Source organism: Lampris incognitus, chromosome 6 (genome assembly GCF_029633865.1).
Source record: "Lampris incognitus isolate fLamInc1 chromosome 6, fLamInc1.hap2, whole genome shotgun sequence".
NCBI lineage: Eukaryota > Metazoa > Chordata > Actinopteri > Lampriformes > Lampridae > Lampris > Lampris incognitus.
Genome location: NC_079216.1, coordinates 58,834,056 through 58,857,069, shown reverse-complemented (window position 1 = coordinate 58,857,069; position 23,014 = coordinate 58,834,056). Strand labels below are relative to the sequence as shown.

The following is a 23,014-nucleotide window of genomic DNA, read 5'->3' as shown; positions in this document are numbered from 1 at the left end:
GCAATCTTTAACCAAGTAGTTCTGCTTTAGCTTTTGACAAATCTTAAGTCCCTGACCAGGTCATTTAATTCTGGCTGTGTTATCAGAGGAGGATAACCAGGCATGAAGGGTTCAACATCTGGATCAGTGTCGTTTTCCACATCTGGTTCATGTATTGTAGCATCTTCATCTGCCTCATCTAGGCTCCATGTCTCTGGTGGCTTCGGTACCGGCAAACTGTCATCATGTGGCACTGGTCTCATGGCTGAAGGCAGATTGTGGTATTCAGTAGATTTCTTATTTTTAGTAGAGAAGCCAGATACATTGGTCAGACAAAAGTAACAGTCTGTCACGTGATCCTTCTGTTCTCGCCATTTCGTTGGGACTGCAAACGCAAATGGCATTGACTTCCGAGTACCTCTGAGCCGAGCTCTCAGGTTGACTGCACATGTTGCATAGCAAATGTGAGGAGCCCAGGGTTTCTCTTGGTCTCCAATTTTACATCTGAAGTAGAGCTCATAGGCTTTCTTAATAAGTGCAGTCATGGTGCGTCTTTGAGCCTTAAGCGTGTACTCGCCACAGATGTAGCAGAATGTATTGCAGCTGTTACAACATAAATCTTCCTGAAGACAATAAATCCTATTGTTACGTATACTCTCTATGCTATTGCCTAAAGAACATGTGCATCAACATGCGTCCAAACAGCATCTGTAAATGTGAGCAGGTTTTATAGCCCGTCTGCCAGCATCTAATCTGACTAAGCGTACCAGGGGTGCCTAAGACAACATTTGCGTAACACCTACACTGAGTGCATGCCCAGGCATGCTTGGACTGATCAAAACAGCTCGCTTTGTGGGCAGTATACTAGTAGACTCAAAATATGACGGGAGTCACAAAAATAGGTTATAGCTACAAAACAGTATGTGATAGTACTTTTTTTTTTCTCCCAATTGTACTTGGCCAAATACCCCACTCTTCCGAGCCGCCCCAGTCACTGCTCCACCCCCTCTGCTGATCCGAGGAGGGCTGCAGACTACCACATGCCTCCTCTGATAAATGCGGAGTCACCAGCCGCTTCTTTTCACCTGACAGTGAGGAGTTTCGCCAAGGGAGACGTAGCGCATGGGAGGATCACGCTATTCCGGGCGAGGAGGGTCGTTGTGTTGTAGTTCTGGCTGGTTTGTAAATAAAAGAGCACTCCCGGGGTCGTGCGGTGTATGGAACACGGGAGCTGCCATTAAAAAGAGATCTCTGCCTCTCGACTCCTTCTTCCACACCAGTTTGCCACATTGGTGTCAGAAGTGGGATTGGCAGAAGAATGGAGAGGGAGATCCAGAGACTGGAGCAGGACATTGAGCACACCCGTTGGCACTTGGAAAACCTGTTGTGGCAAAAGACGGAGCCCAGCAGAGATGGAAGTTTTCCAGCCCATGGTTTCAGGGCGTCGTGACCCCACTGCCCCCTAGAGGCAAGAAGGGCCAATACAAGGGAACGCCTGCTGCCCGCCGCCTCGATGGCCACCTAGCAACCCAGAGGAGTGCTGCTCATAGAACACCAGCCAAGCTGCCCATGTACAATGGGATGACAAAGCTAGAGCCTTACCTCTCGCAAGTCCAATTAGCGACATGGCACAGCAATGAAGAAGCTGCCATCTACCTGGATCTAGCATTGGAGGGAAAGGCTTTGCAGGTGGCCCTTGACCTAGCCCCAGTGGAGCAGCAGGACCTCCAGGCCCTGACCATGGTACTGGAAAGGCAATTCGGGCAACGACTCTTCACTGACCAGAGCAGGGAGCAGCTAGCCAGCTGCCTCCACCAACAGAGAAAGAGCCTGGGGACCTTCGCCGTAGATGTGCAGCTGCACGCCTGACATGGTTACCCACAGTTCAATGCAGCTGCCCAAGAGGAGCGGGCCCTCCACACTTTCCTGCAGGGGCTTATGCCAGAGCGGTTGCGCCAGCATGTTCACCTTGTCATGCCTCAATCCCTCAACGAGGCTCTCTGTGAAGCTGAATTGGCCTAAGTGCTACTCTCCATGCGGCTTACCCAGCAAAAGGCCCCCACTCTCTGACCGCACATCAGGTTGGCCGACAACAATGAAGATTAAGAGGTAGAAGTCTACCAAGTTCGGCTTCCACCACAGCAGTCTCAGCGATGGCCTCCAACATCCAGGCGACATCCACCCTGGCCGACTGACTGCTTTTACCGGTGTGACAAGCCTGGTCACATAGCCCGCGACTGCCCAGCACCGGCACCAAAAGCCAGAATCACCCAGCCAGTGAGGAAACAACGGCGGAGTGGCCTAGTAAGGGGACTACAACTCCAATCTCCAGCCCCCCTTCAAGGCCGATGCACGCTGGTTGGCCACTTAGGTCACACCAAAGGACTGTATCTGGACTGCCAACTTGACGGTCGATCCTGCTGCGCCCTAGTAGTCACAGGGTCTACCATTTTTTTAATTACAATAAAGTAATTTATTGATCCCCATGGGATCAATAAAGTAATGACATTAAAATAAATGAAAAATAATTTCCCTGGTGCGACCTGGCATCCTCCCAGGCACCGCTGGCCAATTCTTGGCAGCATGGTCACCAATCAACACCAAGCTGATGAAGGTGATAGGAGAAAAGGCTGACATGAGAGGAAAAAGTCACTGCAAGTCCAGGCTGGAGACCAGGAGCGGGCGCACAAGTTCTGGCTTGCCAACATCTAAGACCCGTGCATCATGGGCCTGGACCTACTGACCCGCTGGGGAGCCCGTGTTAATGTGCCAGAGGCAACCATCACCCTTGGCACGAAGACCATGGCGCTCTGGTACAGCCGGGGGAAGGAGGGCTCAGGGACCGACGAGCCAGTTGCCACGCAGCCGCCACTCAGCAGGCACAGAGCCCCGGTGTGGCAATGGAGTACTGGTGCTTCCAGCAGCGAGAGGAACGGGGCCAGATGATGCCGATGGTGGGAGTGGTTGCTGTTGCCCATGCAGCAAGTGAGGGAGCAGCAGGAGGCAGACGAGACCCTGGCACTGGTTAGGGGCTGGCTTGAGATGGGGAAGTGCCCCGAGTGGACAGAGGTGTCAGCACTGGGGCCCGAGGTAAAGGCCTACCATTCTCAGTGGGGCAACTATGAGCTCCATGATGGGTTGAAGGACCAAAGGTGGCAAGCTCCTGGATGAGGGAGCAACCTCCTGCAGCTATTGGTGCCCCATGTGCTCCATCTCCAAGTTCTTCAGAATGTCCATGGCTTGGTGGGGGTGGGGCACTACAGGAACGCCAAGACCCTCCACTGCCTCAGGGGGCGGTTCTGCTGGCCTGGCTGTCAACGAGACGTGGAGCTACACGTGCACTGCTGCGACTCCTGCAACCATTGGGCCCGGGCTGGCTCTGGAGTGCAGCAGAAGAGAGCCTATGACACACAGTGCCTTGGGCAGGCCTTCATACGAGGGGACAAGGTATGGGAATATTGTCCTGTTCACAAGAAGGGGATTTCCCCCAAGATTCGCAGCTACTGGCAGGGGCCCAGCGAGGTCATGGGCCGGCTGCCTGAGCTGGTGTACCAGGTATGCATGCTCAGCCAGGTGCACAAGGTGGCGCTGCACTAGGACAGACTCTCCCCATACTACCCCCTTGCTTCGCCTGTTGTTGGGGCCAGGGTTAACAGTAGCACCCCATGCGCCGATCACTGTGCCTCTCCCCCAATTGTACTTCCTGTGAGCCACAGGCAACCTGTTTACCAGTGAGAACACCCTGGACATTTGAGGGACTATGTATTGGGTGATGGGGTCGTAGATGATGACTGACCCCTCAGGTGGGGGCTATGTGGCAACCAGGGGAGGTGGTCGCTCTGACTGTTGGCGATTCTGCACTGAGGGAGTGCAGGGGTTGATGGGACCATTATCATGTTAAAATTGTGTTTTAGTGATGTTGTGTTCATGTTTTAGTTATTGTTGTGTTGTTTGTTTGGGGGTTCGACTCAGACTACGTAGACAACCATTTTACTGACTGACTGACAGTAGGACCATGACTTATGCCCCTTTTCCACTACATGGTACCGGCTCGTCTCGACTCGACTCGCAGAGTATCGTTTTCCATTATCGTAAGAGTACCCCCTCAGTGTAGCTGGTCTGCATTGATTTTGAGTTTTTTTGGAACCTAGACAAAGGTGGTACCAGGAAAGTGGTAACGGTTACCAAAATGCCGGTACTTTCCAGTAATGGAAAACAAAAAAGTCGAAACGTTGATCCGGTTGTAGTGAAAAAGGGGCATTAGACTGATGTCACCAGTTGCGACCTCGGGGGAGGGGGGGGGTCATTGTGTTGTAGTTCTGGCCGATGTGTAAATAAAAGAGCACTCCTGGGGTCATGCGGTATATGGGACACAGGATCTGCCATTAGAAAGAGAGCTCTGCCTCTCGAATCCTTCTTCCACGCCGGCTCGCCACAGTATCATTACCAGCAAGGACTAGAGTGCTAAATCTAGTGGGCTATGTCCTGTAACTACATTAACCCCCCCCCCCGCAACTGTGGTCGTATGTAATGATCCCAGGGAATAAGTCCGGGGCTGAGTTTCTTTCCCAGTACACCCCTGGTAAGGTCCATTATGGGTTTTTACATCCCTCTGCCATTTGTATTTAATTGGTGTGCTTAAAGGACAGCTCTACCCAAATAGTCAATACACTTGATCTTTCCTGAACTCTAGCAAAGCTAAATAGATGCACCATGCCGACAAAGTGGACAGCTGAACACCTGGCTAGTTTCGGATCAAGTCAAACTTTATTTATATAACCCTAAATCACAATATCACCCCAGGGGGCTTCACAATCACGTAACACTCTAACGGCTAAAAACCGAATAAATGCATGCTAATGTATACCAGTGTATGACAGTTTGTTTATTGCTTTATTTTTGTATCTCTCCCATTCTGAATCACATTCATTAAACGTACAATGGCAACAAACCAAGACTTCTTGTATGCACATCACTTGACTGATTTCGAAAACATATCAGCTGTCAGTTTTTAAAATTAGAAACATATTTGATTTGCACTTATGACTCCTGCATTCTGTTTGTATGTCTAACTGGGAACAGACCTTTGGGCTCTTCGCTAACCTAGATCTTTTGCTAGTCTTTCACCTAAAAACCCTCCACACGGTTGGATGAAATACTTTTTAACTGCTATCCAATGCATCCTAAATGATTACAATGGTAACTATTATAGGTAATCAAGACACCATTACATTCTGGAAACCCAAAACAATGTCTTAATAAGAAAATGTGAAGCGCTTCGGGTGTCTAGAAAAGCACTATATAAATGTAATGGTTATTATTATTATTGTTATTATTCTTATTATCCTAGATCTGTGCTTTGTAGTCACAGAATCTTTAATTAGGCTTAATAATTAGCAATATACTGAATGCAAAAACTAAAGTGCGGCAGTGAAGTATGGTGGACTCGGGAGTGGTGTGTGTGTGTGTGTGTGTGTGTGTGTGTGTGTGTGGTAAGTGGTGTGAGTTAGAATGTGTGTTAAGGAGACCCTCAGGAAAAGATTGGTGAGGAACTGCTGCTCCTTGTGAAAGAAACCAGCCTCTGCACAAATCAATGCAATTAATCTCTCCCTCCCCCCGCCCTGCTTTGAACCTGCAGCAGGTTTCATCTGAGGTGCCGTCAAATAAAGAGCTGGCTTCCCAGAAACCCCATGAAGCTAGACAAAGAGGCCTTGCCTGACCTGGAGGAAACAGACTGCTACACAGCCCCTTTCAGCAGAGCACGCATGCACCAGTAAGACCGTCACATACAGCCTCCACATGCACGCACACGCACACGCACACGCACACATACTTAAGCAGTGTCATATAATGGCAGTCTCTCAGTGGCAAAAATGTTAGCTGAATTATTTCCTGCTTAGTCTGCCTAGTTTCCCTCTCCTCCGTCAGATAAAATTACATCTGGTTTCTCCATGTGACGTTTAGAGCCTCGGTTGAGAATGCAGAATGTGAAATTTATAATGTCAGGGGTATTTTTTTTTCTTTGTTTAATAGGGCTGTGAAAGAGCACAGAACACATAATAGTGAACACGAGTCGATCACAACTGAGGCACTGCTGTGCAGCAGCGAGCGAACGGTGAAAAAATGGCGTTAGTCCTCCGTCCATCTGTTCCTCCGTTTCAAAGGATCCATCTGAGAAAAGTCATCTAAGTCTCATTTTTCAGGGAACTGTTTTCCGTTCCACTTACTTGTCAACCTTTGCACGTCTGGAAATTTCTGCCTTAGAGTAAGCACCGTTCCTAAACACCCGCCTCCATGAATGAGGTTTTAATGAACTCCCCCTTTTTTTTTCATTGGCGCAATTACTTGTTATGGGCCTGGGCTGAATGACACTGATGTGCTTCACAGTGATAAATGAGGATCACTGACTTTGTTGTTATTCATTCTCTCTCCAGCTTTACAATCAACAACAGAGAGACTTTCTTCTCCAATTCCACCAGAAGCAGAATCGTCCACCATGTCCTACAACGCACCAAGTATGAGGACGGCAAGTCAAAGATGGGTATGGAGTTGTGCTGGCTTTAAATCACATGGCACATTTTGCTGCTGTATATTTCTGGTGGGGCGGCACGGTGGTTCAGTGGTTAGCGTGGTCGCCTCACAACAAGAAGGTCCCGGGTTCGAGTCCCGGGGTTATCCAGCCTTGGGGGTCGTCCTCTTGTGTGGAGTTTTTGCATGTTCTCCCCGTGTCTGCGTGGGTTTCCTCCGGGTGCTCCGGTTTCCTCCCACAGTCCAAAGACATGTAAGTCAGGTGAATCGGACTTACTAGATGGTCCCTAGGTGTGAATGTGTCAGCCCTGTGATGGACGGGCGGCCCGTCCAGGGTGTCTCCCCGCCTGCCGCCCAATGTCTGCGGGGATAGGCCACCCCTTTTCAGAAAACTTCAGACAAAACAAGATGGACGATATCGTTTCTTGCTGAGTAATTGCTGAGCATTGTGACTGTTAGGTATTAACCTCAATACCTGTAGGGGTAAGAAATGAGCATGGCCTGTGTCTGCATATCTGCTTTATAGCTTCTGCATTTTATTTAGTCAGTATTAAAGTGACATTGTGTAAAAAAAAAAAAAATAATAATAATAATCAATTTATTGAGATCTCAGTGTGTGTACAACAAACTGCGACCTCTGCCGCTTCAGTACACCGCTTAATTCCACCACCATCGCCGAAATTGATCTGGAGCGACACGCATGGGCAGGGTACCGGCAAAAGAGACGTGACGGGTTCTCCACGCGCAGGAAAGGCTTGCTACGAGGCATGACAAATGAATTAACGTGATAAATGATCAAATGAATGGGAGACTGGTTTCCTTTAAACTAGTGCCACGTTGTTCGCAATGCTACTGAAACTACGAGAGGCACCGCTGAGAAGAGGCGGAGCGCTGCCTCCAGATGCTGCAGTTCACTTTGCTGTGTTATTATTGTGCGTTCAGAGAAGCAGGGTAGTGGTGAGAGTTATGATCGAATTATTTTGGCGTTGTTATCACTTTTCTGCTCGCTGTTGTTTTTTTGTTTTTTGTTTTCCTGACGGTTATGGTCGTCTCTCTCTCCCAAGCTGTCCGTCCTGTTCTGGTGTCTTGTCCATCTGTGGCTGACATGCCCTACTGATTAAAGTCTGGCCATGAAGGGACGACGGATTTCACATTAATATGTTAATACTGTTGACCACTCCACTTGCCAACAAACAAGATCAGCTGTGCCAAAAGAGTGGAAAATCCTTTTCATCCCCCCCCCCCCCCGTCCGTCCTCATTTCTGTCCTCACATCCCGCTGCTGCAATCAGGGGGATGACGTTGCATTGAACGCCTTTGTGTGCAGTGGAAAATGGCTTTGCACATCATCAATTGTTTTTCTGTCAGCACCGTATCACGATAACCGTTTTGCGTAACCGTGTTGTGTGAGTGCTATGACAGGGAACATGCGGCACTCAGGATACGCCGAGATCTTGTCAGTGACTTTTCATACACTGGCACGCTGTTACTCGGAAATAAGAAAATGAGCATCTTCACAAAGTTAGTTGTTTTTGTGGCATTTTTTTTTAAGCAAGCAGTGCAGAGCCCCTTTGTGCTTAAGGTAATATTTCAGGTTTTAGTTATGTTTACAAGCTATATTTGCTGATTTTGTACATCGCTACACTGTAAAAAATGAAATCTTAACAAGTGAAAATATCTTGTATTTGGTACAATAAGTCCAATATTGAGTAGAGTTATCTTGAATTATCTTATTCCACTGGCAGATAATTTTACTTATTTGCAGTTTTTTCCTGATTTTGGGATTAACATTTATTTAAAACAAGATTAAATTGACCAAAATCAAGAAAAAAACTTAAAGTAAGCAAAATTATCTACCAGTGGAATAAGATAATTCAAGATAAGTCTACTCAATATTGGACTTATTGTACCAAATACTAAAAATACAAGATATTTTCACTTGATAAGATTTCATTTTTTGCAGTGTAATATTTGCTCCTGTTTGCTTAGTGCACCAGAATGTATACCTATCTCCCCACCAGCTCTTTGTATCTGCTCCTGTCCCCTAATGTATTTAGCAGCTCATCATCTACTGCCTTCCTCTAACTCCCACTACATAGAGCATCTCTGTGTTGCAAGCATCTTTGCTGGTCACAATCCCCCCCATCTTTCAACAGCTCCTCCACTGTGTTGTCTGTCTCTGCTTAATTATCATGGTTGCCATGACCAGATCTTGCTTGCCCAGTCTGTGAGCCCCTGGGAGGGTGGGTATGTGTTTTTGTGTCGTGCCACGGGGGAGAAAACCAAGAGACTAGCGAGGCTGGCGAGCTTCATGTCTGTCAGATCACAGTGTTTATATGAAAGACTGAATGTCAAACGCAGTTCAAGAGTAGGGAAGTTGTCCTATTGTCCTTTCCATGTCTGTCGACATTGTTGTGTTCTTATTTTGTAATTGTATTGCTACAGGACCCCCCCCCCCCAATACCAATCCACCCACTAACATCTGGTGCCGTAATTCAGCATTTCTCTCAGGCTTCATAAATATTCACCGATTCATGACAAGAAAGAGCATCGCCTGTTAAAACTCACATTATAAAGCAGTTATACGTGTGATTATCAATTTCACATACAGCGACACACAACATGCTAATCTGCGCGCATGTTATTGCGGGCGTGTAAGCAGTTTATGGTCAGAAATGGAGCCGAAATGGTTATCTATTACAGGCAGCAAATTAAAGAACTCATTAAAAGGCTTTAATGCCATTTAACAGGCTTGGAAGCTCATCAGGCTCTATTACATAAAGAAGTAAATAATAACAACTGCAGAATAGTGGGTTTTAATACATTTTTCACGGCTCACCTCTGTCAGTTATGGCTGTCAGTGAAGTTTGACTGTGGTATACCCAATCTGAATGTGACCATCATGTAATTTAAGTCTGAAGCCTAATGTCTGTTTCATTCCAGGTATCAGTCGTTTGTTGGGCAACGGCACATATGAAGCGGCGTTTCCTCCACATGAGGTGAGAAACAAGCATTTCCCAGGGTGCTGAAAGTCAGAAGAGCGTTCACAAACGGTCGGCCTATCGTGCTCTGTGATGTGGACTGCACTGTTATTTGTCCTTCTCAGGGTGGGTACAAGAGCAGGCATCCTATTAAGACCCACGGTGCCCAGAACCACAGGCACCTTCTGTATGAGAGGTGGGCCCGCTGGGGCATCTGGTACAAATACCAGCCTCTTGACCTCATCAGGTAATCCTCGCGTGGCGTGACTTTTGTTTAGTGTCTATGTGTCAGGTGAAACCTTGTCGAACATGCGTCGTTCTGTCTTTCAATCTCTCTTAGTGATAGCCTGCTTTACAGTTATACAACGCCATGTTTTTTACAACATGGATCTTATTTTCATAGTTTTTTTCCATTGTGCATATTATGCACAATAAATATAATAATATCCTCGTGCATATTATTATATACATTGTGCATATCGGTTATGATGGTGTTGCACTTGCCTGCTTCATTGTTGAGATTTTGGATGCAGGGCCAAGGCATCTTACGGGGTGAGCGTCACGCATGTTTCAACAAGTCCAATTCAACCCAGTCATCTAAGCCATGTGTTTAGAAGTGGAAACAGACAGTGAAGGTTAAAGGTCATTACCTGTAATGTCCAAAATTAGCAACGGTGGATCACATTGCTGAGCTGCTTTTTGGTTCAACTTGCAGGAATGACTAGCCTATGCTTACCATAGGTAGTAGTAATTATCAGCTAGCTACCCTGGGGCATCTGGGTGGCGTGGCGGTCTATTCCATTGCCTACCAACACGGGGATCGCCGGTTCAAATCCCTGTGTTACCTCCAGCTTGGTTGGGCATCATACAGACACAATTGGCCATGTCTGTGGGTGGGAAGCCGAATGTGGGCATGTGTCCTGGTCGCTGCACTTGCACCTCCCCTAGTCGGTTGGGGCGCCTGTTCCGGGGGGGAGGGGGAATAGCATGATCCCCCCACGTGCTATGTCCCCCTGGCGAAACTCCTCACTGTCAGGTGAAAAGAAGCAGCTGGCGACTCCACATGTATCGGAGGAGGCATGTGGTAGTCTGCAGCCCTCTCCGGATCAGCAGAGGGGATGGAGCAGGTACTGGGATAGCTCGGAAGAGTGGAGTAATTAGGCCAGATACAAGTAGGGAGGGGAGGGGGGGACTAGCTACTCTGCAAGTCAGGGGTCATAGATAATGGGAAGTCTTGTACACAGTCTATCTGACACATTAAAGTTTTTTTTTTTTTTTTTTTTTTTACTGTTGTTGTTGTGAAAAGGCAGGTTTTGGGTTTTAGACTAATTTTCAGTTGGCCCGTAAGATGCAGTTGTAAAGTTGTGTCCAACAGTGGTCCCGTGTCCCAAATCTCCATAATTAAGCTGGAGAGTAAAATTGTATCATAACTGGTGTGCGCGATAGCAAAATCTATAAAAATGAGATGCAAGTTGTGGAGAAACAGAATGATCCTTTAAAGGGTGTCTTCAGGGGCGATTCTAGGATCAGAGCTTTAGGGGTGCTGAGCACCCAGAGTGCTGGCCGGCCAGGCAAGATAAATTTGGGGGGGGTGGATCAAACCATTTTCGAAGCATGGGGGGTGCTGTATTTTTGTTGTTAAAATATTACGTTTAAACCATATACTGGATATGATTTTGACATTTCTTCAGCTTATTAAGCATGGACATACAGCAAAAATAAAAAATAAAAAATCTCTTCAATTTTAGGGGTGCTGGGGTTCAATTTAGGGGTGCTGCAGCACCCCCAAAAATGGGCTAGAAACACCTATGGGTGTCTTCATAGGAATAGTTGAGGAGAGGGAGGGTATTCGTTCACTTTATCCACAAAGAGAATTTAGCCGGTGCGGTTATCTTACCAGTGTATCGTCTTTCCGTCGATCTGAACGAGTAATGAAAGGCTGGTTAAATCTAAGTAAAAGCCAACACACTCTACTGCTGAGCAGTCCATCTCCTCCTCTTCCCTTCCAGGCGATACTTTGGGGAGAAGATCGGTCTGTATTTTGCATGGTTGGGCTGGTACACCGGCATGTTGATCCCCGCTGCCTTGGTGGGCCTTTTTGTTTTCCTCTACGGTCTCTTCACCATGGACTCCAGCCAAGTCAGGTCAGCTCACCTTGTCCGCTTCCTATAAAAAGAGAGTAAATACACTCGTTTATATTCAAATTAATGTGAAATATTCAAGAAAAAGAAGCTTCATGCTACTGTTATACATTAACATCCCTCGATTGTTTTCAATGTTTGTTTTTTTTACCAACGTTGTCATCAGTAAAGAGATTTGTGAGGCCAACACAACCATCATGTGTCCCATGTGTGAGGAGAACTGCAACCCCTGGACACTGAGTGATAGCTGTGTCTATGCAAAGGTCAGCGAAATCCTTTCATACTCTGGCCGTAGCATTATAATAATTCATATTTTACATGATCACAATATTTCCTAGCACATATCACTGACTAAAGCTGTGAAGTCTTTTCATACCAAAGCTGTTTAATTTTCACCAATAACACCACTATTCAACCATGCAAAGTCCTTTTTGTAGACTCCTCCTTTATGTGCCTGTGTTTCTAGGTGACCTATCTCTTTGACAATGGGGGTACTGTGTTTTTTGCTATCTTCATGGCTATTTGGGGTAGGTTCAGGCTGCCTTGTTTGTGCTTTCTTTGTTTGTGTGATTTTTTTTTTACAATACTCACTGTGATCCAAATAAGAGAAATGTTGAATTCTGTTAACCACACACAACAAACTTTGAACCGATTGTGTTGCATTAATTCAATTATTTGTCTCCAGCTTGCTACAAACCCTAGTGGAGGAAAAAACAGATCGTTATACGTAGACTGGTGTGTCATGCTCCCACTTGACACCTGAATATAAACCCATTAAGCTGTTCAACTGACAATCCATATTCATCAGCATAGCAGAATTTAGTAAATATAATATGCGGTCCAAATAGCGAATATCCCTTAATACTAAATATATTCGTCACCTCATAGACAGGCTGCCCTGTAATTCTACCTGTCCCACACTGCTGCTTCTGTCTACTTGTCATCAGCCATATTGTTAAATAGTAGGGGTGTTAAGAAAACATCGATACACTCGAGTATCGCGGTATTATCTTTTGTGATACTGGATTGATTCTCAAAATCACGGTATCGATTTTTGATTGGTTACATGTAAAGGTTCGTGACGAACATTTTGTGTTATGTGTAACCCCACGACTGCTAGATAACGGTGTTGTAATCTATCTTCAGCCATTTGACTCTTCCACTCCAACCCGACAACGTAAACTGAGACAGGAAGTAGCATCAGCACAAAGAACACAGGCCTATGAAATCGCAATATATCGCCTTTCTTACAGTATCGCAGTATATCGCGATATATTGAATCGTAACCCCTGTATCGCGATACATATCGCATAGCCAGATTCTCGCCAAAACACAGCCCTGTTAAATAGTTCTCCAGAAGGGAGACGATGCTCCCCAGAAGTGTCCTTCTGTTGTCAAGGGTGTAGTAATACACCACGATATTAGTATACTTTTGTTACAGTTCCCCCAGTTACGGTATCTCTGCAAGGTAGATGTCGAGCTGGCTTTATAGTAGCTGGCCTAGATTCACATATCTGTCAGCCTGGTAAATAATCACCTGCACCCCAAGGGAACAGTCAGCTCATTGTGTCGTGTCTTTGGACTAAATGAAGGACAGGCCAATAAGCCAGGGGTGCTCCAGTCATTTACTGGGGTCTGGTGGCACAGCGAGCCGCCTGGCATTCAAACTTTCTGTAATGTGTACCAAAGCAGAAGTAGTGCACTGCTGAGTGCACTCCGGGGCCGGTGTGTACGAGACTGATGCAAAATTGGCCGGCCCAAGGGACAGAACAGAGGAATCTGAAAAGACTGCATTTTCTCTCCCTCGTCTCTTTCTCTCTTTAAACAAAAGTGGGTCAAGCTATATTAAACTATTAAACAGAATTTAAAGTTGTACTGACGGGAGATTCACACTCTAGTGATTCCTAAAGCAGCGGTTACTTCATCTGCCGGATTAGTCTCTATCGCGGAAATTATATTGCTTTGACTTTAAGTTGTGACAAAAATAGTCGTATCAAATTATCAAGTTAAGGAAAGACAAGTCGTAGCAAGTTAAAGGAGACAAATGAAATCTCATACATAGCCTGAATATGTACTCATTGGTGGACATTTGTTAGAATGAAGATGATGTGTTGGTGTCTCTCATATGTATTTTTATTTGATTTTTATTGTTTGTTTTTGTTACTATTGGTACTAGTACTAGCACTGCTGATACTCCTGCCATTGATGTTATTAATATTACTCGGTTTTTTGCCAGCATCCTAGCACCAGTGAGACTAAACTAGAGCTTCCAGTTGTGATTACAGTGTGGTGACTAGCTGTTGTGAAGGCCACGTTGGTGTGTTGTGAATGCGTTGCACATGAACGCCATAAAGAGCCTATTCGCTGTTGTCATGTCAAACGCAGGTCAGTACCAACAGAAGGAGCCTTTGCAGCGTTTTGACCCAAATCAACTGCAGCCCTGCTTAGGTTTAGACATGGCACAAGCTAAGCATATTTTCACCACTTTTCATCTGTCTGCCACCTGTCTATGCAGTCTGTGGTCGAACAGCAGCTGTCAGTATTCAGCGTGGGCTGAGCACAGCGCTATGGCTGGTGTGACAAGTATTGTTTTGGTCAGGACATGGGGGACGCGTTTCCATATCTGACTCAGTGTATTCATTCTCTAGGAAGTTAAGAGTTGTAGTCATGTGAATGAAAGTCATATGGTTTAATGCGAGAGCTGATCGACAATGTGACTGATCCCTGTTCACATTCTGCACATCTGCTGCAGCCACGGTGTTCCTGGAGTTCTGGAAGAGGAGGAGGGCAGAACTGACTTATGACTGGGATCTCATCGATTGGGAGGAGGAAGAGGTAAGTCAGCAATCTTGGCTACCTCATGTTGTTGGCCCATATGCTTATGTTTTATGAAGTTAACGTAGTTCGCCTGATCTAAAAAGCGGAGCTATTGATTATCAGTCAGACGCAAGATATGCGGCAGTAGTTTGATGCTGCGGTGTTTTCTGTTTGCCAGGAGGAGTTGAGGCCTCAGTTCGAGGCTAAATACTCCAGAGTGGAGAGAGTGAACCCCATCTCTGGCAAGCCTGAGCCCTTCCAACCCTTCACGGACAAACTCAGCAGGCTCATGGTGTCTGTGTCTGGAATTTTCTTCATGGTAAATCCTTTGATGTCGGAATAATCGGCCTGAGAGACTCGGGCTGGGGAGTGGGATTACAGTAGTGCTCTGTGCCACCTTTAGGACGGATGTTGTGCCAGCAGTGATGTAACATCTCCCCCTGCTGGTGCTTTTATACAAAACTTTGCAACGATAGAAAATTTCACATTTACTCTACGTTTCCATTGTTCCTCCTGTGTTTATTTTCTACATTTGCATAGGAAGTCTACAAGCGGTGCTGCGTGATGCTGGTTACTGCATGGCTGTTAACCCAAACATTCTCGAACGGATGACCAAAATTAAAGAATTTATTTATTCATTCCTAAGAAAGGGTTTTTTTTTCCCCAGTTGCATGTTTGTTGAAGTCATGCACTACCTTCTGTCCTCCATTTGACTTTCCACCTGTCCGCTCCCTTTGCCTAGATTTCCCTTGTTTTGACAGCAGTGTTCGCTGTGGTTGTCTTCCGGCTTATCGCGATGGAGAAGTTCGCCTCATTCGACTGGGAGTTTGTAAAGAAGAACTGGCAGTTTGCCACCTCTGGCACCGGTGTCTGCATTAACTTTATGATCATCATGTCTCTCAATGTGGTGGGTGGCTAGACAAGCCTCAGCTGGTAGACTCTAATTTTCTATCCTTCAAATGGTGCATGAAACATTTATGCAGAGCTTTGTTCCAAAGGCCTGTTATTTCCAGAGCCATAAAAACTTAATTTATTTCCCCACTGCACTTGTGTAACATATCATTGCTCATCTTCCCTGTCCTTTTTTCTTGTTGAAGCTTATACACATTTTTTATCTCCCTTATCAGGTTTATGAAAAGGTGGCGTATCTTCTCACCAATTTAGGTGAGCGTTGTCAACCCGCCGGATGTAGTCACACCTTTGGTGGCTCGCGATTTTAAACGCAAGATGTCAGACGTTAATTTTCATCCTCTTGCAATCCGCAGAGCACCCACGTACAGAGTCTGAGTGGGAGAACAGCTTCGCTCTGAAGATGTTCCTCTTCCAGTTTGTGAATCTGAACAGCTCCACATTCTACATTGCTTTCTTTCTTGGAAGGTAGGCTGGTTGCAGTAAACTATGGTTCCTGTTTACAGTGCATGTAATGAGAATAATTAATTTCTTCCTCCCTTGTCACGGTGTCTGCCAAGGCGCTTGTGTTATTTCACCACTTCAAGATTGCTTCTGCCATGCCAAGAAAAGCTTATCTAGCGGTTTTTAGTATCTTCCAAGTGTCCGACTTTACACTGCTCAGGGGTTATGCGTTTTTCCGACACTGAATTCTACTGCTGATGTTGGCAATCTCAATCTGTTCAGGTTTGCAGGCAGGCCTGGAAAGTACAATAAATTGTTCAACAGATGGAGACTGGAAGAGGTGAGGACAATTAAGCATCACAGTAAGTGGATCTGGACACATTTATTGACAGAAAGGTTTCTGTCAAGAAACGTTGTATCCAGATGAAATGATTCAACTTTCTTTGATTTTCTTACCTGTTTTTTTTTTTTTTTTTTTTGATTTTCCCTTTTTCTCCCCAATTGTACTTGGCCAATTACCCCACTCTTCCGAGCTGTTCCGGTCGCTGCTCCACCCCTTCTGCCAATCCGGGGAGGGCTGCAGACTACCACATGCCTCCTCCGATACACGTGGAGTCACCAGCTGCTTCTTTTCACCTGACAGTGAGGAGTTTCGGCAAGGGGACGTAGCACGTGGGAGGATCATGCTATTCCCTCCAGTTCCCCCTCCCCCCTGAACGGGCGCTAGTGCAGCGATCGGGACACATCCCCACATCCGGCTTCCCACCCGCAGACACGGCCAGTTGTGTCTGTAGGGACGCCCGACCAAGCCGGAGGTAACACGGGGATTCAAACTGGCGATCCCTGTATTGGTAGGCTATGGAATAGACCGCTACGATACCCAGACGCCCTTACCTGGATTATTGAGCATGCATAAAGACATGTATCTAAAACTGTTTATCAGTGCTGTCTGTGAATGTTCTCATTCATCCAGGTCAAGGTTATCCAAAGGAATTGAATCAAGTGCAACTGGACTTGGTATATATATATATATATACCATGTTTATCAGTGCTGTTTATCATCTTCTGTTTTTCAGTGCTAAAACCATTCATCATTCCATACCATTATGATTAAGAGCCTTTCTGTTACAGCAAAATGTAAATAATGTCAATAACCTCGTTCATAATCAATATGATTTTCAAATATGAAGCACATAAGACAGAATGGATTTAGTTGTGTCCCAGGCTTTGTCTGTAAACCATTACTGAGCAGGATGTATTGATGTTTTTCCTCACTCAGTGTCACCCCAGCGGCTGTTTGATTGACCTTTGTCTGCAAATGGGAGTCATCATGTTCTTCAAACAGATCTGGAACAATTTTATGGAGCTGGGTTATCCGTAAGTCCAACTGCAACAAATTATACATTAAAAAAAACTGTAGCTATTTATTAATGATGTAAACCCAAATCAGTGAATTTTTTTCTAATAAGTAACTTTCCCATGGCTTTGTGTGGTACATTTCATTGCAAGTCATTACATTATGAAAACGCTCTTCTCTTTCAGAAACACATCAAATCCTCTTTAGCGGAGCTTAACTGGTGTTCCCGCAGTGCTCCGTGCATTGTCAAAAATAATTGCTTTGAGCTGACAGCTATTTACTACGTTTTCAGTTTGCTGCAGAACTGGTGGTCTCGTAGGAAAATGAAAAAAGGAGGTGGAGGAGGGCAAAATGTGGAGAATAAAGCCCAGCTTCCACAGTGGGACAAAGACTGGAATCTGCAGCCCATGAATGCTCATGGGCTAGTGGATGAATACCTTGAGATGGGTAAAATATTATGAGCCTCTGTTGTGTTACAGTTGACCTTTGTCTGATGAGCGGAGTCAGTACAAAATGTTGTGGCTCGTGCTGTGTCATCAACATTGTTTAAGCCGGTGTTGAACAGTCATCCTCTGACGTTTTGCCCAACTGCTTATTGTCTCTTCAGTTCTCCAGTTTGGCTTCACCACCATCTTTGTGGCGGCGTTCCCCTTGGCTCCTCTCTTGGCGCTGCTCAATAACATCATTGAGATTCGTCTCGATGCTTACAAGTTTGTCACTCAGTGGAGGAGACCTATGCCCGCCCGAGCCACTGACATAGGTTGGCAAACACTCCGTCTGACTGCCCTCACACTGTTACAGAGCCGCTGTTGTTTTGGGGGTTTTTTTTTTCTCTTTTCTTTTGGATCAGAGCCACTTCCTTAACAGCAGGTTGTTGTGGGCACAAAATATTTTCCGCTAAAGTTCAACAGGGTGATGCCTTCTCATACCCTGGGATTTTTGCCCTGTAGTAAAAAACAGCTCCTTAAACATAGTAGTTTAACAAGCCACACAAACCACTTAGGCAACATTACAATGCCGTATATCTGGAATGGTGTAATGTCACACAAGTGTTTAAGTCTCTATTTCTTTGTAAAGCACTTTGTCACATTGTTTTAGAAAAGTGCTATACAAATAAAGTTATTATTATTATTATCATTATTATTATTAAAGCTGATATTGATAATATTTGAAATAGATATACATTTGCAAATTAATGAGTTAGCTGACTCTTTATTCACAGGATAATATGTAACTAACAAATGTAATTGTCATGTGGAGCCTCTGACCACCTGCTGTCTCGGTTGCCAGGTATTTGGCATGGGATTCTGGAGGGTATCGGCGTCTTGGCAGTAATCACCAATGCCTTTGTCATTGCCATCACCTCAGACTACATCCCCCGCTTCGTCTATGCCTTCAAGTACGGCCCCTGTGTGGACAAGGGATACCGACATGAGAAGTACGCAAACTGTGCTGCAGCATGTTAGCAGAACAGGAGCATTTGGCAGGGTGGTTTTTGTCGTGGCCTGGTTTTCACAGCACTTGCTCTCCTCTTCAGGTGTCTGCGAGGCTACATGAACAGCAGTCTCTCTGTGTTCGATATGAGCGACCTGATAAACGGCAGTCTTTTGCAGTCCAAGTACTGCAGGTACAGGGACTACAGAGCACCACCCTGGAGCCCAGTGCCCTACGAATTCACACTTCAGTTCTGGCACGTCTTGGCTGCCAGGCTGGCCTTCATCATTGTTTTCGAGGTCCGTCTGCAACCTACAATGTTTTGATTTTTTTATTTTGAAATTGAGAACAACTGGTACATAAATGCTGACAATCTTGTTTTGTAATGCAGTCCAAATATGGATAACCTTTATTTGCTTGAAAATGCATTTATATATACACCTATGCATGTATGAATAAATGTGTAAGCAGACTGCTCAGGAAGGTAGCTTACTTGAAATATTATTTGTTCTCTCAGCACCTGGTGTTTGGGATCAAGTCCTTCATTGCATACCTGATTCCAGACATGCCCAAGGACCTATGTGACCGTATGAGGCGAGAGAAGTACTTGATGCAGGAGATGATGTACGAAGCGGAGCTGGAGCACCTGCAGAGGGAGAGGAAGAAGAATGGCAGACGTTATCACCACGAATGGCCTTAGATTGAATCCCATATCCCAGCTGCATATCACTTAGCCCTGAGCTTGCAGGCACAAAGCTATAACCTGTCTACTTTTCCATGTGTTAGCTTTGAGGGTCCAGCTGCACTCAGCTGACTCTGTACACCAAAGACACCCTCTTCTGTTGACTAAACCTGAGGACCTCGCCCAAGTCTGCGTGGCTTCAGTCCAGCTGCTGGGCCCTCGCTGGTCCGCTGCACCACTGTTTCCATGTCCAGACTCACCACCTGTTCTCAGCCTTGGCTCTGCTGCCCGCCCAACCAATATTTCCCAAATTAGCCTCCGCTAAAAGGGTGCCCTTAGCCCTGTGCCGAGTTCCAGCTTAAGTAGGGAAAATTTGTGCAATTGTAATGTTTACTATGCAGATCAAGGGCTGCAGATCACTGTTCACTTTTGACACTCATCCTGCACTCTCTATGTGGCAGCTAGTGTTCTGCTTCGATGGTCTAGTCTAGTTTAGCTCGCAGCATGGCTGTGTTCTTTTTTCCAGTCATTGATAAAGCCACCGTTCTACCAGTTGTGTGACGAAGCTACTGTGGCACTTAGTTATTCTCATTGCAAAAGTGATTCTGGTGATGTGGCTACCAAATATAATGGATGATGTTTATGCAAAATGACTGTATATCGCCCTCGAAGCATGCTGATTGGTATTTGCGTTAATTTGTAAACTGCAGAAAGAAAACACGACTGATAAAATGTGTTACAGTTTATCCCTTTGAAAAATTACTCTCTATGAAATCATGTAAAATGCATGGTGATAATGTTGCGTATCTTTGGATAGACAAAGCCCGTCTTGGCGCCTGGCTCACGTATGTTTGTTCTCGGTGTGAGTTGTACGTTAAACTTTGTCTCTACTACTTTTTGAGCTTGACTGTCCCGAATAGAGGAAATGTGAATCCAGTGTGATGTGACTGTGCCTACAGTTTTGCACACCAAATTTGTCACCGATCTCACGTGTGCCTGTTTGTGCTGCAGATGCTTGATCCGCTGTCAACTCTCTATACTCTTCTGTAAATTGGTTTAAATGCGAGTCACATCACATTACCTACTCTAGGCTCTGCTGATGTCTCTGCAATAAGTAGACTGTATTCATCGTTATGTGACTCCCATCACAAACAGTGTATACACTCTCATACAGCAGCCACAATTCTGTTCTTCCTTCCTGCTCTCAGAGTCTGTTTTTCATTTGCTCCTGGAAGCCCAGGAGTGTGGTTGAAAGAGGGATATACGAGACATATCTGTGGCTTGGATGTTCCGTTTGTAGAGGACATTTATGCTGTGTTTCATATTCGCAAAGCACACCATCATTGGCCCACTTCTGATCTAATCTTTAATTGAGCACAACAGTGGAATGCGTATTCGGCTGCAACCCCCCTCTGAAAGTGAGAGAAATTAGCGTCAGTCGAGTACCTAGCCATGACACTGCCTTTCGTTGTGGTCTGTTGTGATGGAGTGGACTGGAGTGGCCTGTTTAGCCAAAGGAGAACTCAGGAAATGCAAAACAGAGCATTTGAGAGATACATGCAGTAGTGCCGTGAGGCAAGGACAGCTATTTTTTCCCCAAGATTTCCTGAGTTATTATTTTGATACAGATAGGTAGGTACGGGGTATGTAGGGCACTGAGAGTGGATAACAGTTTTATATTCTGAAGATTAGATCTTTAAATGCGGTGAAAGTGAGCGCGTTTATCTTATAATGGCGTTAATTTAGTTGGCATTTAGCGTTAATCGTCCGATAACAACAGCAGCGGTGTGGAGGTTGCACAGCTCCAACAGCTGAAGGTGGCGTATCACTAGCCAGAACGCAATGCATGATGTAACAAACCTCAGAAACCCAATATGCCGGACCCATGTTTTACCAACACCAAACGTTATTTCACTTTTTGCTCACTCGCTCCATTCCTTTACTTTCTATGTATATACTCTTCGGAGGTAAAACGGTGTATGTAATGTTTATAAAAAAACTTTTTTTTTAGAGCAACCAGCATGCATTACCCTCTTTCACTGTCACATAAGGCATTCCTCAGGTGTCCTCTGAATGTTTGCAGATGATCCAACTTTTTAATCATGTTTTTTATGGAGCAACTGAAGGTGTCCTGCTTTTCTAGATATATATTTTTGCACTGCAGTGCATCTGCATGACTGTAATGCACCCTCACAATAGATAAGAGAAATAACACTTTAGAAGCATGGTTTATTTTATTGCGAATCACAGCAGATCAAATATGAGTTATTTGATTATTTAATCAATACACAGTCCGATATGAGGACATATAGCTAAGATTGTTTACTGATGCACAACGATACATGTAGGTCACACCACCCAACACAAGCATTCATGTCAATAATTATTTGCCAGTCATTTGTCTCATTGAAGACAGTGAGAGATTTTTTTTACGGTTCTTCTAGAGAAATGTCAGTTACCTTTGTCTGTATCTTCCCTTGTAGGTGAACATTGAAAATCTATGCATGTCGTAATCCTTGAGTGCTGCAGTCCTCTTAAACGGTGTCCGATGCAGATGTTAGTGTACTGGTACATTTCTACTGAGGCATATGCATGACACGCACCCGCTTTGAACAGAGCTTACTCGTGTGAAGTTGTCCACAGCGTCTCAAACATAATACGTCCCTTTTGCAATCGATTCACTTTTTGGGAGGTCAAATGATAATCGGAGAAGCCCCGGTGTGACACATTTGTTGTTGTGTTTTTTCTTTTTAGGTTTCTCTTTCTCGACGTTGGCCGACTTACGTTTCACAAGTCTTTTTGTAACGTAACAGTGCTTTCAAACCACCGATTTCATTTGGGCTCAATGTAGATTCAGTACCGATTGAAATCATAAGCTGGCCTGAAGTGAATTTTGAGGAAGATTATGCAACACAAGAAAGAGCTGACTTCTCGGACTTGCTCTGTAAGAGATACACTCAACTTTGAGCGTTTTGTGTCAGCCCTCAGCAGCTGTACCATTTTACCAAACGCGACGCTGACCTATTCATGTAAACACTTAGTGGAGATGTTATTATTAATGAGAAACAACGTGACCTTGTGTGTTTGCTAGTGACCGCCATTTAATTGGTCCACGCTGGAAGATATTTCAGGATGGGACTGCTATCCTGCGCACTTCTCTGAAAGCACTGCATCACATAGTACCTTCTACTGTTGGCAATATGGGTATTGTATATTTAGTAATAATGGCATGACGTTGCACATCTCTGAAAACATAGTCTCGAGGAGGAAAAAGCTCGCTGTTCAGTTGTATCCCTCATGTGGAATCTGTACTGGGATTTTGCTCAAGCCATTGGAGTAGCTGAGACGGAAGCACAGCGCGGTTACCATGACTACTATATTGCAACATGAGATGTACCAATAACATCGTTTACTTTGTTCCTGTTTACATATAAAAACATACTGAAATGTAAAAAAAAAAGGATGTAAAATAAAATAATTTGGATATAGCTCTTTTCTGTAATAAATCATGGATTGTAGTTTTTATATGAGGCCTGAACGCTCTCATTTATTTCTGTACCTAACAATGCACATCTTCACAGAATGGTGTCTTTTTGACTGTCCTGACCTTGCAATTACAATTATATTTTTAATGGAGCCAGCAGAGATGTAGGAGATGGCTTTTCTCGATTAACTCGAACCACAAATGATCAATTCTTGCCAGAGATCGATTATAGGACTTTGTGTTTAAAGAGAGTGTGTCT

General features: G+C 45.0%; 1 protein-coding gene across 1 annotated transcript in view; it reads left to right on the top strand.

The window, feature by feature from the left end:
* The window catches only part of ano3 (anoctamin 3), a 30,233-nt gene extending 10,944 nt beyond the window's left edge, over positions 1-19,289 (top strand). The window contains exons 6-24 of the mRNA XM_056282461.1: positions 5,621-5,752; positions 6,414-6,520; positions 9,450-9,505; positions 9,613-9,734; positions 11,497-11,631; positions 11,795-11,891; positions 12,095-12,155; positions 14,381-14,463; positions 14,624-14,764; positions 15,188-15,352; positions 15,573-15,609; positions 15,711-15,822; positions 16,081-16,138; positions 17,078-17,175; positions 17,448-17,602; positions 17,763-17,915; positions 18,446-18,593; positions 18,693-18,888; positions 19,107-19,289. Of these exons, the coding sequence (XP_056138436.1) occupies positions 5,621-5,752; positions 6,414-6,520; positions 9,450-9,505; positions 9,613-9,734; positions 11,497-11,631; positions 11,795-11,891; positions 12,095-12,155; positions 14,381-14,463; positions 14,624-14,764; positions 15,188-15,352; positions 15,573-15,609; positions 15,711-15,822; positions 16,081-16,138; positions 17,078-17,175; positions 17,448-17,602; positions 17,763-17,915; positions 18,446-18,593; positions 18,693-18,888; positions 19,107-19,289 (2,239 nt within the window). The remainder of the gene's footprint in view (positions 1-5,620; positions 5,753-6,413; positions 6,521-9,449; positions 9,506-9,612; positions 9,735-11,496; positions 11,632-11,794; positions 11,892-12,094; positions 12,156-14,380; positions 14,464-14,623; positions 14,765-15,187; positions 15,353-15,572; positions 15,610-15,710; positions 15,823-16,080; positions 16,139-17,077; positions 17,176-17,447; positions 17,603-17,762; positions 17,916-18,445; positions 18,594-18,692; positions 18,889-19,106) is intronic.
* Positions 19,290-23,014: the final 3,725 nt, after the last annotated feature.